Raw genomic sequence first — 15306 nt, 5'->3', positions numbered from 1 at the left:
GGCTCACATAGTCTACTACCGGGATCTCCAGGCTCGCAAACTTCCCTTCCCAACCTTTCCGGACTAAGTCCAAGGGTCCCCGGACCCGCCTCGCGAACAGCAACTCGAATGGGGAGTGCCCAGTAGACTCCTGCGGCACCTCTCGATAGGCAAAGAGAAGCTGCTGCAAGGAGCAGTCCCAGTCTCTCCCCTCCGAGTGGACGTATCGGAGTAGCAACTGCTTGAGGGTACCGTTGAACCTTTCACACAGTCCGTTCGTTTGGGGGTGGTAGGCGGTGGTTCTTAGAGAACTCACCCCGTGCCGATTCCAGAAGTCCTGCATGAGTTCTCCCTGGAATTGAGATCCCTGGTCTGTGAGTACCTCACGCTGGAACCCCACCCGGCTGAAGATGTCCATGAGTCCCTGGGCGACGTGCTCGGCATCTATGGAGGACAGAGCCACTGCGTCCGGGTATCTGGTAGCGAAGTCTACCAGGGTTAGGATGTAACGCTTTCCCCCTCGGCTGGGGGGATTAATGGGGCCAACCAGATCTATGGCCACCCGCTGGAAGGGCTCTCGGATGAGGGGCAGCTGCTTGAGCGGCACCTTGCGCGGGGCCCCCGCCACCCGTTGGCAGACAGGGCACGAAGCTCGGTACCGCCGCACGTCCTCAGTCAGCCCTGGCCTAAAGAAAGCCTTCGAGAGCCGGGCCCTGGTGGACCTGGTCCCAGTGTGACCCGCCACGGGTATATCGTGGGCCAGGGCTAACAGTCGTGCACGGTAGGCTTGGGGAACAAGCAGCTGTTTGGAGGCGGTCCAGGGCGACGCGGGCTTGGTCGGGGCTTCGACCCGGTACAACAGCCCATTGTCCCACTGGAACCCTGCCTGGGCCCCTCCACTGGGTGGTCGATCGGCCAGGCTACGGGCAGAGGACAGGGAAGGATCCGTATGCTGGGCCTCCCTAAAAGCGACCCTATCCACCTCCCCCAGGTCTGTCGGGGGGTTCGTCAGGTCGGTCAGTTGTCAGGCGTCAGGGGCTTGGGTACTTCCCACCGACGGTTTGGGGGGAGGGGCTTCCGGGAGAGGAGCCTCGGTGGTTACACGGGTCGGTGGTGGAGGCCGGTAAAGGTTCTCCCGGGCTTGGCTGCGGGTCACGGCCCCAGCGAACTGACTTGTGAGACCGTTCCCAAGGTCGTTCCCCAATAAGACATCGGCGGGGAGATCCGGCATGAGCCCGACTTCGACCTCCCCTTTTCCGGGGCCCCAGTCCAGGTAGACTCTGGCGCGGGGAATGGACCGCTGCTGTCCGTCCGCCAGGGCAATCCGGGCTAATCGCTTGGGAAGAACCTTAGACTGGGGAACCAGGTCCGCTCTTACCAGGGTGAGGGATGCCCCCGAGTCACGGAGTCCTTGGACGGTGCGGCGTCCCAGCACCACGGGCTGTCGGTGGCCCTGCATGTTGACAGGGACCTGGTTCGTCACGAGGCTCGCAAGCTCTACGTGGTAGACCACCTCCTCCACCTCTGGTGCATCTAGGAGGTGGTCACACTCATCGGGGTCGCCCGCCTCCGGGCAAAAGGCGACCCGGGTTGGGGTTGGTCTGGGAAAGGGCACCGTTGATTGGGCCAGGGGGCAGTCCCGTCGGAGGTGCCCCGGCTGGTGGCACCCATAACACTGGCGGGAGTCCGTAGGGCCGCGGACCCTTGGAGGGATCGGGGCGGCCGTAGGCTTGCGGCTGGGGTCTCATCGAAGTTGGCCGGGGTGGTTCTGCTATTTTGGTAGGGGCTCGGAGCTCTCGGCGTTGGTCCTGGCGCGGAAGGCTTCTCCACTGTGGTCGGTGGGCCAAGAACTCGTCGGCCAGGGTGGCGGCATCTTTAGGGGTGCTGGGGTGGCGGTCCGCGACCCAGGCACGAACGGGGACCACCATCCTGGAGAGGAGTTGCTCCAAAATGACAAGGTCTTCCAGGGCCTCCCGACTGAAGGCCTTCTTCCCCTCGGCCCACCTGGAGCAGCTTAAGCGGAGCTGGGCTGCCAGTTCCACATGGGTACCCTGGCCGGCGAGCGTCAAATTACGGAACCGCTCTCTGTAAGTCTCTGGGGTGATCTCATACCTCTTCAACAGGGCGTCCCGGAGGCAACCGTAGTCCCGTCCGTCCTCTGGACCTAGGCTCCGGTAGACTTCAAGGGCCCTCCCTTGCAGGCTGGGCCCCACGTAGCGAGCCCATTCGGTGGTGGGGATGTCATGCACCTGTAGCTGTGTCTCCAGCATGGTTAGGTGCGCATCGATATCCGTGGACGAAGGATCCAACTTGGGGAGGTCGTTGTATCGTAGTTGAGGTCTTCGGGGCCCGGCAGGGATTCGGGTTGTTGGTTCTGGGGGTGCCACTGCACGGGCCACGGCCCCAACGATGATTAGGCGCTCGGCCTCGGAGCTTTGAGGCCCCAGAGCGGTCAGCAGATCCCCCATCCGCAGGGCCTGGGTGTCCGAGATGGCGCTACGGCCGGTTCCCTGGCGACTGGCCGGTTCTTCGGGGCAGTAGTCAACGTCACCCTCGGCCATCTCTCCCATCTCGGCCGGGTTCACCAGGTCCCAGGCTTGGAGCTTCTCAATCAGCCGATCTTTGATGTCGCGGGACGAGAAGGCAATACGCCGGAACCGGCACAGCTCTTGGAGTGTAATTCGGAGGTAGCTGCCATAGGGGACATCCTCTGCTCCGCCGGGAGGATCCATAGAGTCAGGCTCCATGACTGGGGATTTAGGTGCCTGTGGTGCCCCTGTACTGCAGCACGTGTGGCAGTCCGCCCTTGAGGTCTGGCCGCGAAGCGCCGGATGGTACCAGGGTACCTATCCCCTGCCGCTTCGCCAGGAACGGGCTGAATCTATCCCACCGCTGCCACCAAATGTGGCGAAACCGGGTCAGTGGGGGTCGGTTTACGCCAAGAGAATGTGGGCGATAGATTCAGGCGACACACATTAACTGGGGACAAGCCACAGCGGCACGTTTATTAACAGGGACAGACACACACAGAACCAATGCATCGCTGCTTCTCCCCTCTGCGCTGGATGGGACAGGCTACCTCACTATGGGGTCTCTCCACTGTACCTTTCATCCTTTGGGGTGTCTCCAGATCCTCCTTAGTTAGATGGGACTCCAGCACTTGTCCTCTATTACTGTCCCTAGGTCAGGTACCATCTCTGAGGTAGACAGCCCCTGCCTGCATCTCACACTGCTATCTCATCCTCTCCTGGGCTGCAGCTAACTCAGTTCTCATCCAGCTCCACTATATCCCTCACTCACCCCTCCCTTTTTCTTATTTACATTAGATAAGTTCCCGCTTTCAGCCTGTGACTCATTCTCCTTCAGTATAAGATTAACCCTAGAGGGGGAGGACAGTGAAGCAGCACTGAATACAATACAAATCAACTGGTTGTCAAACATAACGTAATGCAGTTTGAGGGGACATATCCACATCTAGCATCGGGCGCCATCTAAGCTATGGCACCCGGATGGCGGGAGTGCGACGGTTTGCGGCAGGCTTAACCTGTATTTGGGTACAATGCCTGTAACCGTCACCCGTTCCGCCACAAAAGGTACACAGTGTATCAGCCCTGGCAGCCACAGGGAATTCCGTCCGAAAAACCGCACTAAATTGTGGTGCAGTTAATTCGACCAGAATGTCCGTTGTGGAAAACAGAATAGAAAATAAAAAACGTGCATACTTACCCTCTGATATCTTTCAGACCGGCCTCCTGGGATGACGTTTCACATGAAACATCATCCCCAGAGGCTGGCCTGGATAAAGAAGCACAGGAAAAGTATACGATTTTTTTTTCTATGTTGTGATTTTTATTCCGCCGCAAAAATCGCAAAACATCTATTTATTACGGGTTTTACCTCCCCATTGAATTGAACCCACAAGAGAATAGCAGCGATTATGCAAACACAAGTGACATGCTGCGGATTAAAAAACCGCACCACAGTTTAATTTCTGAGCGTTCTTTTCCGCTTATCATTTACGCAGCGTGTGGATGAGATTTGTTCAAAGCTCATCGACTATGCTACTACTCTATTATGCTGCGGATGTTCCGCCACAAGATCCGTTGAGGAAAATCTGCAGTATTTACGCTATGTGTGAACTCACCCTTAGGCGGGATTCACACGACCGGGTCGTTCCCGAGCCCGAGTGTCGGCCGGTAAAATCGGCCATTTTGCCCGGCCATTTTGCATTAAGTTTTGCATCCGTGCCGGGCCGGGCAGATCCAGACAGTCACATCAGCGGCAACTCCTGAAGGGGAATCCCCATGTGTTCGGGGATTCCGCTTCAGGAGTTTCCCCTGATGTCACTGCCCAGATATGGACAGAGACATCAAGCGCTCTGTCCAGGAGCGGAATCCCCGAAAACACGGGGATTCCGCTCCTTCAAGGAGCTAAAGTGCGGCTAGCACATAGCAGAGCGGGGAGATACCTCCCCGCTCTGCTATAGTGGCGTCGCTACAGTAGTAGCAGCCGGGCCAGGGTGCTTTTCAAGCAGGGGAAGGGAGCCAGCGCAGCGCTCCCTTCCACCTGCTGTACACCCCGGCCCTGCCACACAGTGTACAGCGATGCCATTCATCAGAATGGCATCAACTCCTCCTCCTCACATGCACTCTGCGCTGTGAGGAGGAGGAGATAGAGCGCAAGCTCTGGAAAACCCGGCCATCACTCGGGACACATCCCGGTGATGGCCGTGTATTACCCGGCCCCATAGACTTCTATGGGAGCCGGGCGGCCGGGTACCCGGGCGAAGATGGAGCACGTCCTATTTTTTGACGGCCGGTTTTTCCGGCCGTCAAAAAATCGGTTGTGTGAATAGCCCCATTAGGGGTCTATTATTCCTAATGCAGCCGGGTGCCGGCCGATTTATTAACGGCCGGCACCCGGCCGGGAAACCCTGCCGTGTGAATGAGGCCTTAGAAGTTCTTCAAATGGGACAGTCCCTTTTCATTTCACATGCTTGCATTGAAGGCCCATTGGCAACAGACTGTGTCTGATAGTCTATTGACAGAATACAGAGAATGTCAATATTCCCAGTCTTATGGTTGGAACATTTGAGCAGCTTAAAGGAGTATTTCTAATGACTTGCAACTAATGCAATTCCCTAATATCATATTTGAAGAACCTCCAAAGACAGGGCATTACATTAAGCATAGCCACAAGCTTGCACTGAGATGACCACATTCGTAGAACAGTATTTGCTGATTACACTTGACCAGATTTCTTCTTCATTACGGACAATATTAACTCAATACATACAGGATGTAAGCACTTACTCACTCGCGTGGCAAATTGATGGAAACAACCTGTTTATAATGAAAAGCTCTTCCATTTTCTAATAATTGTAAATTAGTCTGCAGCACGACAACGCTTTACTAAATTATATAGACACAGGGCAAAGTTTGTCCTTATGAAGCACCAGACTTCCGCTAATTAACTTTATTGATCATGCAAGGTAAGACACAAAGTGTCAGGTACCAGCCGTAAAGGAAAAGTCATATCTGCATTATAAATGTACTTCTAGTATCTGTTTAAAGTATGACTCTAAATTAGAATTATCAAAGTTTGAATACAGAAAAAAAATAACTTCGGGATCTAAATGTTAGCGAATAAACAAGGACAATAAACTTAGATTGAGTTCTTGCTGTATCTCAGCGTCTAAGCTACAGTATCTTAACGCAAACATTTTGTGTATGGGTGACACTGGACTGTTTATCTTAACCCTTTCATGACAACGGGTATTTTGCGCCTTCATGCCCAGAGCAAAATGTAACTTTTTGGAATGTTGAATTTTTTTGTTGTTGTTTCTTAGTCAACGCCAAAATGTTTTGTATTTATTTTTTTGGCGGAACACATGGGACTTTCTAAAATCCAAACTGATATCCGTTAATTTTTAGGGAAAAATAGTCAGAAACAGACAAAAATAAAAAATGTTACGCTCTATTTCAAGATAGTTTGTTCAATAAATACTATTAACCCCAAAGATTAATCCTGTAATTCTCCCACTCATAGCAGTGTCAAATATGTGTACATTGTGTGACATATGATTTTGCTATAGCACTGATAAAACGATTTTAGCTTAAAATGTATCTCCCTCCCTTATCTTTAGGCCTTATTCACACGAACGTGTAATACGTCTGTGTGACGGCCATTAAAACAACGGCCGTCACACGGACCTATGTAATTCAATGGGGCCGTTCACAATGGACTGTGTGAAGGATCCGTTAAAAGATAGGACATGGGACAATAGGGAACAGGACGGATGCACCTCGGACGTGAAGAACGGCAGCTTTTCATGTCCGAGGTTAGCAACGCTCGTGTGAATCTTAGCCTCTGTACATGGGTGATACTTTTAGAAGAGGGGCAAAATAGAGCAGAATAAAATTGGTGGCAGGGAATAACTGTTTCATGTTTGGCGTAACAGACATTCTATCTGACAGGAATGTATTAATGCCTGGGCGCCTGACACCCATGCAAAACATGTTTGTGCCACGCAGAATGTCTAAAATGTATTATTTTTTTATTATTTATTTAATTTGCTTTCCTTCATTTTGTTTATTAATTATTAATATATATATATATATATATATATATATATATATATATATATATATATATATATATATATAATTTATTTTTTACTATAGGGGCACAGGTTATCAGGGAGCACATTATCAATATGTATAGTCAGACATGCAGAGAATACGCACATTGCATCTTCTCTACATCCCTCCAAGCCCCCTCTGTATAGGGAATCCCTGTAACGTCATTATTAACGTAATAAGGGTCCAAAAGAACTGCCGGAATGCAGAAGCAGCTGCTTGGTTCAGGGTTATTTATGACAGGGTACTAATTATTTCAATTTACTGTCACAGTAAAGAATTGGCAGTTTAGTGCAGCCCTATCCTGTCGCTGGCACCGTGTGCAGGAGTGTAAAGTGCCACAAAACCAAACAGGTAAATGAAAGTGCTTAAGGTAGAGGGACCAGTCCATTAGTCCATTAATTTACACGGGAAGAGGTTAAGACAAAGGTCGTGGTAGAAGCCTTCAGATCAGAGTGGAAAATAATTGCATTTGTGGGAAAAAAAACTGCTGTGTGTATATCACATTTGTAAAATTTATGCAAGGGCATTTGAAGAGGACATGTTATAAGAAACATGTTCCTGTCCAGATAAAGAAAAGGGTTTAAGGAAATAAAATATCAAATTTTTTTTGAATGTTCTTTAGACAACAATTTTTGCAAAGGTAATTCTACTAATTTAATCCTAGATTTAGAAATAAAACTGCCTCTCTGGCTTTTGAGCCTCAAATAGAAATAAGTTAGGTGTCTACTTATACCCAATTCCTCTCACAACTAAGGGTATGTTCACACGATGTATTTTCAGCCGTTTTTCGGCGTTCTGTTCCGATGGAGCATTTTTCGCAGCATTTTTCGCAGCGGCGCAAAAGAAGTACAGGACACTTCTTGGGATGTTTTTGGAGCGGTTTCCTATAGACTCTATTGAAAAAAGCTCCAAAAACGGCGAAAAAAGCAGCGAAAATTGCGAGTGGCAAAAAAAACTTCTGAAAATCAGGAGGTGTTTTCTCTTGAAAACAGCTCCGTATTTTTTAGACGTTTTTGACTCTGCGTGTGAACATACCCTTAGTGTAAAAATGGCAAGTTCTTTAAGGCAAAGTATCTTCACAACACATTTTTTTTATTGTCACAATCCATCGGAAAAAAAAAAAATGCAGCAATTTTGTTCTCAAAGGGTAACTAAGCTTTTAAAAAACGTTTAACATTTTATCCAGACATGTCAGGAGTTTTGATTGGTGGGGTCTTAGCACTCCCACCGATCGCTAAAACGAAGCGGCAGAAGTGATATGTGATGTCCTGTGTGTGATAGCGATGCTGACATTAGTAAAAGCTCATAAGTAGAAACTTCCATTAGACAAAGCAACTTTTATATATTATGTAAAATTATTTATGTTACAGAGACCATATTTCTGGTTCTTCTATTACAAGGGTCCCAAGAAATTGGAATGTGGTTGTGCGAACCAGAACTAATCTATTTTCATTTTTGCTACGGGCTCCTATCCTGTATGTATGGGAACAATCTGCGTGCCACATTGGAAAGGCAGGAATAAAACACAAATTAGCTCCCCTGAAAACAATATTTCTGGGTCCTGTTTTAGTGTATTGCTAGAGTCAATAAAATATAATTTATATAATGTTCCTATACTATATTTTCTTGTATCTACTTGTCACTTTGGAATTGGCTGCTTAGAAACTGATGACAAACTGTTATTTTGTCAATGTGTATTAATAACAAAGTTTGTCATATGTTTCTGGGAAGTTTATCCAAAAGTGAGAACCAATATGGCTGCACTTCCTGTTCTCACTTTTACAAAAATGGTAGAAAAATTTCAATATCTGTGTGAGTAGAAAATAATTAAGAAAATATGGCATTTGGTTTATCAATAAATGGCCACCTTTGCATTTGTGGTGGAAATTCCATTTAACTCGAATAATAAACTTTCCAATGGCTTTTGTGTGATATCATTCTGCAGTTATCAGTCAAGATACATTTGGTTACATCTGTACAGTACATTACAATTTTTGCAGTACACTAAGATCAGATGTAACTCTTTATATACGTAAATATATTCTTCTTTAGTAAAATAATAGTCATCATGTTATGTTTTGCTCTTATGTACTATCATTGGTAATATGACTGCCCATACACATACAGTATAGACACAATATATATCTGACACATGGTGTCATATAATGTTTTCAAATATTCACTATATTTACTATTGACATTATTTTGCAGTGCATTGAGATTTTTGCTGTTTTTGCAGATGGTCTGGATCCTGTTGAAATATACCTGAAATCTCCACCAGGTAAAATATGTTATGAACTAATAGAAATAAATATAATTTTCTGCATCCGATGTCATACTTGCTTCAAACTTACAAAAAGTAAATGTGTGTGTACACTGTTATTTATAACCACAGTTTTTTAACCATTTCCGGTATACTTAAAGAGGCTCTGTCACCAGATTATCAAATCCCTATCTCCTATTGCATGTGATCGGCGCTGCAATGTAGATAACAGTAACGTTTTTTTTTAGCTATTTTATATATATGCAAATGAGGTTTGAAATGGACAATTGGGCGTTTTTTTTTCGTTATGTCCAACTGGGCGTGTATTGTGTTTTTAACTGGGCGTGTTTACGTGTATGACGCTGACCAATCAGTGACCAGTCAGCGTCATACACTCCTCTCCATTCATTTACACAGCAGCGATGTGCAGCCACATAAACAGAGATTAACGTTAATCGAGTGTCCTGATAATGAATACACATGATCATCCAGCCTGGATGTCATGTGTATTCAGAATCCTGACACTTCTGAATCTTTTCTGTGAGATTCCAGCAAGCCACGCGTAATCTCGCGAGATTACGGAGGTAAACGAGATTTTGTTTCCCTTGCTGGAAATCTCAAAGAAAAGAGTCAGAAGTGTCAGGATTCTGAATACACATGACGTCCAGGCTGGATTTCATGTGTATTCATTATCAGGACACTTGATTAACGTTAATCTCTGTGTATGTGGCTGCACATCGCTGCTGTGTAAATGAATGTAGAGGAGTGTATGATGCTGACTGGCCAGTGATTGGTCAGCGTCATACACGTAAACACGCCCAGTTAAAACACAATACACGCCCAGTTGAACATAACGAAAAAAAAACGCCCAATTGTCCATTTCAAAGCTAATTTGCATATATATATAAAATAGCTCATAACTTGGCCAAAAGTGAATGTTTAAAAAAAAACTAAAAACTTTACTGTTATCTACATTGCAGCGCCGATCACATGCAATAGGAGATAGGGATTTGAGAATCTGGTGACAGAGCCTCTTTAAACAAATATTCTATTTAAATATGCTTTATATCCGCTCTCCTTTAGAGCTGAGTTCAACATTCCCTGTTTCCTGTTACGAGAGATCAGTGCATTATGGGAACATACGTGAACATTATAAATTTACAACTAGGCTACATATCTTTCTGTGGAGTGCATGTAAACATATAGATTTCAAGTGGTAACCCAAATATTGTATTTAGGTTTGGGTGTGAATGGAAAAAAAGATCACAAAATCTTGTGATCTAAAATATGACAAAAATGCATTAATTCATCATAAAACTGCATTCGATTTGACTACAGGGTCAGGGGGCTTTGTGTAAACTAACCCTTAGGCTATGTTCACATGTACTTGATTCTGTTAGAATCCTGACAGAATCCGCTAGTATTCTGCCAGCAAAGCATGTGATTGGTATATTTTTTGTCCCATTCAAATTCTTTGGAATTAAATATGCATTATAATGAACACGTTGTGGATTTAAAACCCAGAACATGTTTATCGTTGCAGATCCGCTTGCCACTCCGTGGCAGTATTTCATGTTTCAGCTGCAGATTATCTTTAAAATCCACGTCCGATTTGTCTAGTGCAAATCCTGACCGTGCAAACATACCCTTAAGTGTGGAACACCCTCAGACAATCAAACTAAAATGATTCTATAGGTATTAGAGAACCCCCACAATCAGGGGCGTAACTAGGAAAGACTGGGCCCCATAGCAAACTTTTGACCGGGGCTCCCCCTCTGCTGGGTATCACACAACCCCCCCCCTTGTAGATAGTGCCTCCCTATAGATTCCACCACACAGCGCCCCCCTATAGATAGCACCATACACAGCCCCCTGTAGATAACGCCATACAGACCCCCCCTGTAGATAACGCCATACAGACCCCCTCTGTAGATAACGCCATACAGACCCCCTCTGTAGATAACGCCATATAGCCACCCCCCCCCCCAAAAAAAAACGGCCTATAGTTTGTCCTACAAAAGACATGCATCCTCTATCCACAGGATAGGGGATACATGTGTGATCGCTGGCAGCGATAGGGAGAACGGGGGACCGAAAGTCCCCCCTAAGTTCTCCATGAATAACCTCGGACTTCCGGAGTCTGAGCAGCTCACTAAAAATGAAAGGAGCGCTGGTCACGCATGCGCACAAGCGCGACCGGTGCGCAAGTAATTTCCATGGAGCTGCCGACACAGACCCCGGAAGTCCGAGGTTTGTCATGGAGAACTTAGGGGGGACTTTCAGTCCCCCGGTCTCCTCATCGCTGGGCGTCCCAGCGATCCCACATGTATCCCCTATCCTGTGGATAGGGGATGCATGTCTTTTGTAGGAACAACCCCTTCAGTGGCGTCGCGCTGTAGCAGCCATAGCGGCTGCTAGCGGAGCCTGCGGCCATGGGAGGGGGCCGTGCCGGCGGGTGGCACGGGCCCCCTCATGCTGCAGGCCCCGTAGAAGTCGCTACGGCTGCTATAGCGGTAGTTACGCCACTGCATATAGGTTTGTACGGCGTAAAACTACAGCTCCCAGCATGGCCGGAACAATGGTAAGGATATGCTGGGAGATGCGGTTTCACAAAAAAAAAAAATCATATCACCATCATCTCGCTGCAGATCATACAGTGACTACAATACTGATTAGAGGCAGAATAAACATTTACATTAAGTGACTCACCGGTGACATCTCAGATTCTAGTTCGTTTCTTCTCCCTCCGGTCCAGACATCTATGATGGATTTCTCCCGGCCATGACCCATTTCTGCAGTTTTCCGTTTAGATGTCTTCAGCATCTCACTTTTAAAACATTTCTGCACCTATAAACAAAGTTAAAATTCTCAACACATCTAAATATAACTGTCACACACACACACACACACACACACACACACACACACACACACACACACACACACACACACACACACACACACACACACCATGCCCCCTGTAGATAGTGCCCCCTGTAGATAGTGCCCTACATAGAAGCCCCTGTAGGTAGTGCCCACATATGGACTCCAGAGCTGCAAGGCAATAGTGCTAACCACTGAGCCACTGCCCTACATATAGGTCCCCCTATAGTTAGTGCTCCACGTATAGCCCACCTCTGTAGATAGTGTCTCACATATAGCTCCCCCTGTATATAGTGTCCCACATATAGCCCACCCCTGTAGACTGTGCACTACATATAGCCACCCTGTTGCTAGTGCTCCACAGGTAACCCACCCCTGTATATAGTGTCCCACACATAGCCCACCCCTATAGAAAGTACCCTAAAAAATAGCTCCCCTATAGATAGTGCTCTACATATAGCCCACCCCTGTATAGTGTCTCAAATATACTGCCCCACATATAGACCCCCCTGTAGATAGTGGTCCACATCCCCACATACAGACCTCCCCTGTAGCTAGTGCCCCACATATAGACCCCCCTGTATATAGTGTCCCACATAGACCCCCCCTGTATATAGTGGCCCACATATAGACCCCCCTGTATATAGTGGCCCACATATAGACCCCCCCTGTATATAGTGCCCCACATATAGACACCCCTGTATATAATGACCCACATATAGACCCCCTGTATATAATGGCCCACATATAGAGCCCCCTGTATATAGTGGCCCACACAGCCACATATAGACCCCCTGTAGCTACTGCCCCACATATAGACCCCCCTATATATAATAGCCCACATAAAGACGACCCCCCCCCCCTGTAGATAGACCCCCCCACTATAAATAATGCCATTCAGATTTTTATGAGGAAAAAAAAAATATAAACTTGACATACTCACATGATCCCGTTCCCACGCTGTTCACTGGCAATGCAGACATGCTCTCTTCTGAGCATGTCTGCAGGAGCTGAACGATCGTCCTCCAATGACGCTGATTGGCGGGGCAGAATGACTTGCCCCGCCAATCAGCACCTTCCAAGCATGGAAGCGGCGCGATTATATCATCGCGCCGCTAGCCAATCAGTGTCATTGTAAGGCACTGGATGGTCAGGCACCGAACATGTCCGGCCATTCAGTGCTAATACATGTATTTGGCTGCCGCTAGCACTGGGGCCCCCTCCGGTGCTAGCGACACCTACAGGCATGAGAGGGCCTGTGTAAGGCTCGGCGGCGCGGGCCCCACAGTAGCGGCGCTACCGCTGTAGCAGCCATAACGGCTACTAGCGGCGCCACCGGGCATTTGGGTGGGCGTGTCATCTGGCGGCACGGGCCCCCTCAAGCCCCGGGCCCCGTAGCAGCCGCTACGGCTGCTACCGTGGTAGTTACGCCACTGCCCACAATATAGACTATATAGTATTATTCTACTCAGTTAAATTTTAGAGGCATTTGTTTCCTTCTCACATAGCCTAAAAAGGTTGTGTGAAATGGGCCTAACTTTCACAGTCGTGTCTGGAAAAGTGACATCACAGTAAATTGAGATGACACGAGACAATGAACTGCTTTACATATTTATAAAGCAGCCCCAATTTATAGTAAGATTGTATAATGATGTTATTGATGGTTCCGCTTACCATATATTGTCTGCATTTTACATTTTTATGGACTGAAACAATATTTAAAATGTGTCTAAAAGTTGCAATATGTTGTTCCAATCTATAATAAAACATTCCACTTTTTCAGGTAGAAGAGAAGAGTTTGGTGAAACACAAATATCTGATAGTTGGGAGGAAATTGAAGCTATAAGTGAATATTCTAAATGCAGTGTGTCTGAGAAGTCAAGTTCAGATACAGAAAGGAGATCTGAAGAGGAGGGCTTCCATGTGCATGGACAAGAGGATATTGATGACCCAAAGTTCTTTGTTGACTTAAATTCTGGAGACCTAGAAGACTCTGAAGTCTTTGATCCCGTCTTGACATTTCTCAATAAAGAAGGCTATGATTCTCATTTCCAGCCCCTCTATGATCTCTCTCTGTCTTTTCTCAACTCCACATTTTACGGGTTTTCAGAAGAGGAAGACTTGGTAATGTACCTGGAAACATCCCGGAACTGGGCAAAGAGGAATAATATGTCTTGGGCTCACATACGATGTTGTTTCCTTCTAGGACGGATTTGTGCCAAGAGGATGAAGCTATCCCAGGCAAGAGTTTACTTTGAAGAAGCCTTAAGTGCCATTAGCCATGGATTTCTAGATTTGCAACTTTTGGCTGCCTTGTATGGGAATTTATCAGCTATCTACTTGAAGCAAAATTTGAAATCTAAGCAAGAATTTTTGCTGGAAAAAGCTGCCACTCTTCTAACTTGCATATCTCAGCATAATTTTAGCTCAGAAAATGAGCTTGAGGTGCTAAAATATGTTTTTAGGAAAGCTGTAATTGTTAACAATGCCTCCTTAGAATCTCGTATTTGCTTCCTTATATTCCGGCTGCTACTTCAACTAGGAAGACATGATGAAGCCCTACCGTTTCTGGAACGCTTGCAATTTCTTCTCATTACTTCATGCTCCCAGACTTTGAACTCCAATACAAGTGTAATGCCCATTTTAAGTTACTTGTATGATAAAAAATACCTGCCTCATGTTGCTTTGGCATCGGCCAGACTGTATAAATCAGTTGGAATGAAATTAATGCCATCTCCATTGTGGAGAGTTGGTGTAGTTATGCAAAATATATCCAAAATTATGGGTTGTCCACTAAAAGGAAATCATATTCCGGCTCAAGCTGCCCTTTACTTAAAACATGCAATGTCCTCTTCATATGAAAGTGGAGATGTGAAAGCTCAGAGAACTCTGTGTCTTCTTTTAGCCAAGCTCTACCTCCAGCGAAGTCTTCTGTCTGGTGCCATTGAGTATACTAAAAGGGCTGTTGAATTAGGTAGATGGGCCAGTGAAGAAGAAGCTTTTGAATCTTCCCTGTTTTTAGGATGGTTATATATTTTGAATGGCCATTTTGAACAAGCTTGCCATATTTTAATGCCTCTTTTAGACTCAATGCAGGAAACTGACAGTACCACCCAGTGTGGAGTTGTGCATAATCTCCTTGCAAATGCACAGAAGAGGAATAAAAAGGTACTTGAATCTTCAAAAGGGTATTCATATGCCCTTAAAATGGCTACTGAAACAGGCAACAGAAGAAATCAAGCCATAGCCCTTGCAAACTTTGGGACATTAGCTGTGTCCTGCCAGGCCTCTATTATGGCAGAGAGATATTTTCTAAAGTCTGTCCAGCTCTTTATAGACGTGCAGGACTGTGGTGACGCAGAGAGAGAGCTAGCCCAAGTCCTGCACTGGTTGGGTAAAATACTGATAGAACAACAGAAGATTGAAGATGGCAGAGTTTGTTTTGAGCTTGCATTGCTGTTTGCTATGAAGTCCAATAACTTAAAAAGTAAGTAACTTATTTAACGTTTGCCTCAAGGAGCTCTAATGTATCTTCCAATT

At 46.5% G+C, this 15306-nt stretch overlaps 1 protein-coding gene across 1 annotated transcript in view; it reads left to right on the top strand.

The window, feature by feature from the left end:
- The window catches only part of SH3TC2 (SH3 domain and tetratricopeptide repeats 2), an 86671-nt gene that overhangs the window by 54752 nt on the left and 16613 nt on the right, over window positions 1-15306 (top strand). The window contains exons 9-10 of the mRNA XM_075856588.1: window positions 8860-8901; window positions 13550-15253. Coding sequence (XP_075712703.1) covers window positions 8860-8901; window positions 13550-15253 — 1746 coding nt within the window. The remainder of the gene's footprint in view (window positions 1-8859; window positions 8902-13549; window positions 15254-15306) is intronic.

Source organism: Rhinoderma darwinii, chromosome 3 (genome assembly GCF_050947455.1).
Source record: "Rhinoderma darwinii isolate aRhiDar2 chromosome 3, aRhiDar2.hap1, whole genome shotgun sequence".
NCBI lineage: Eukaryota > Metazoa > Chordata > Amphibia > Anura > Rhinodermatidae > Rhinoderma > Rhinoderma darwinii.
Note: the sequence above shows the minus strand (reverse complement) of the source record. Positions and strands in the feature narration are given on the sequence as shown.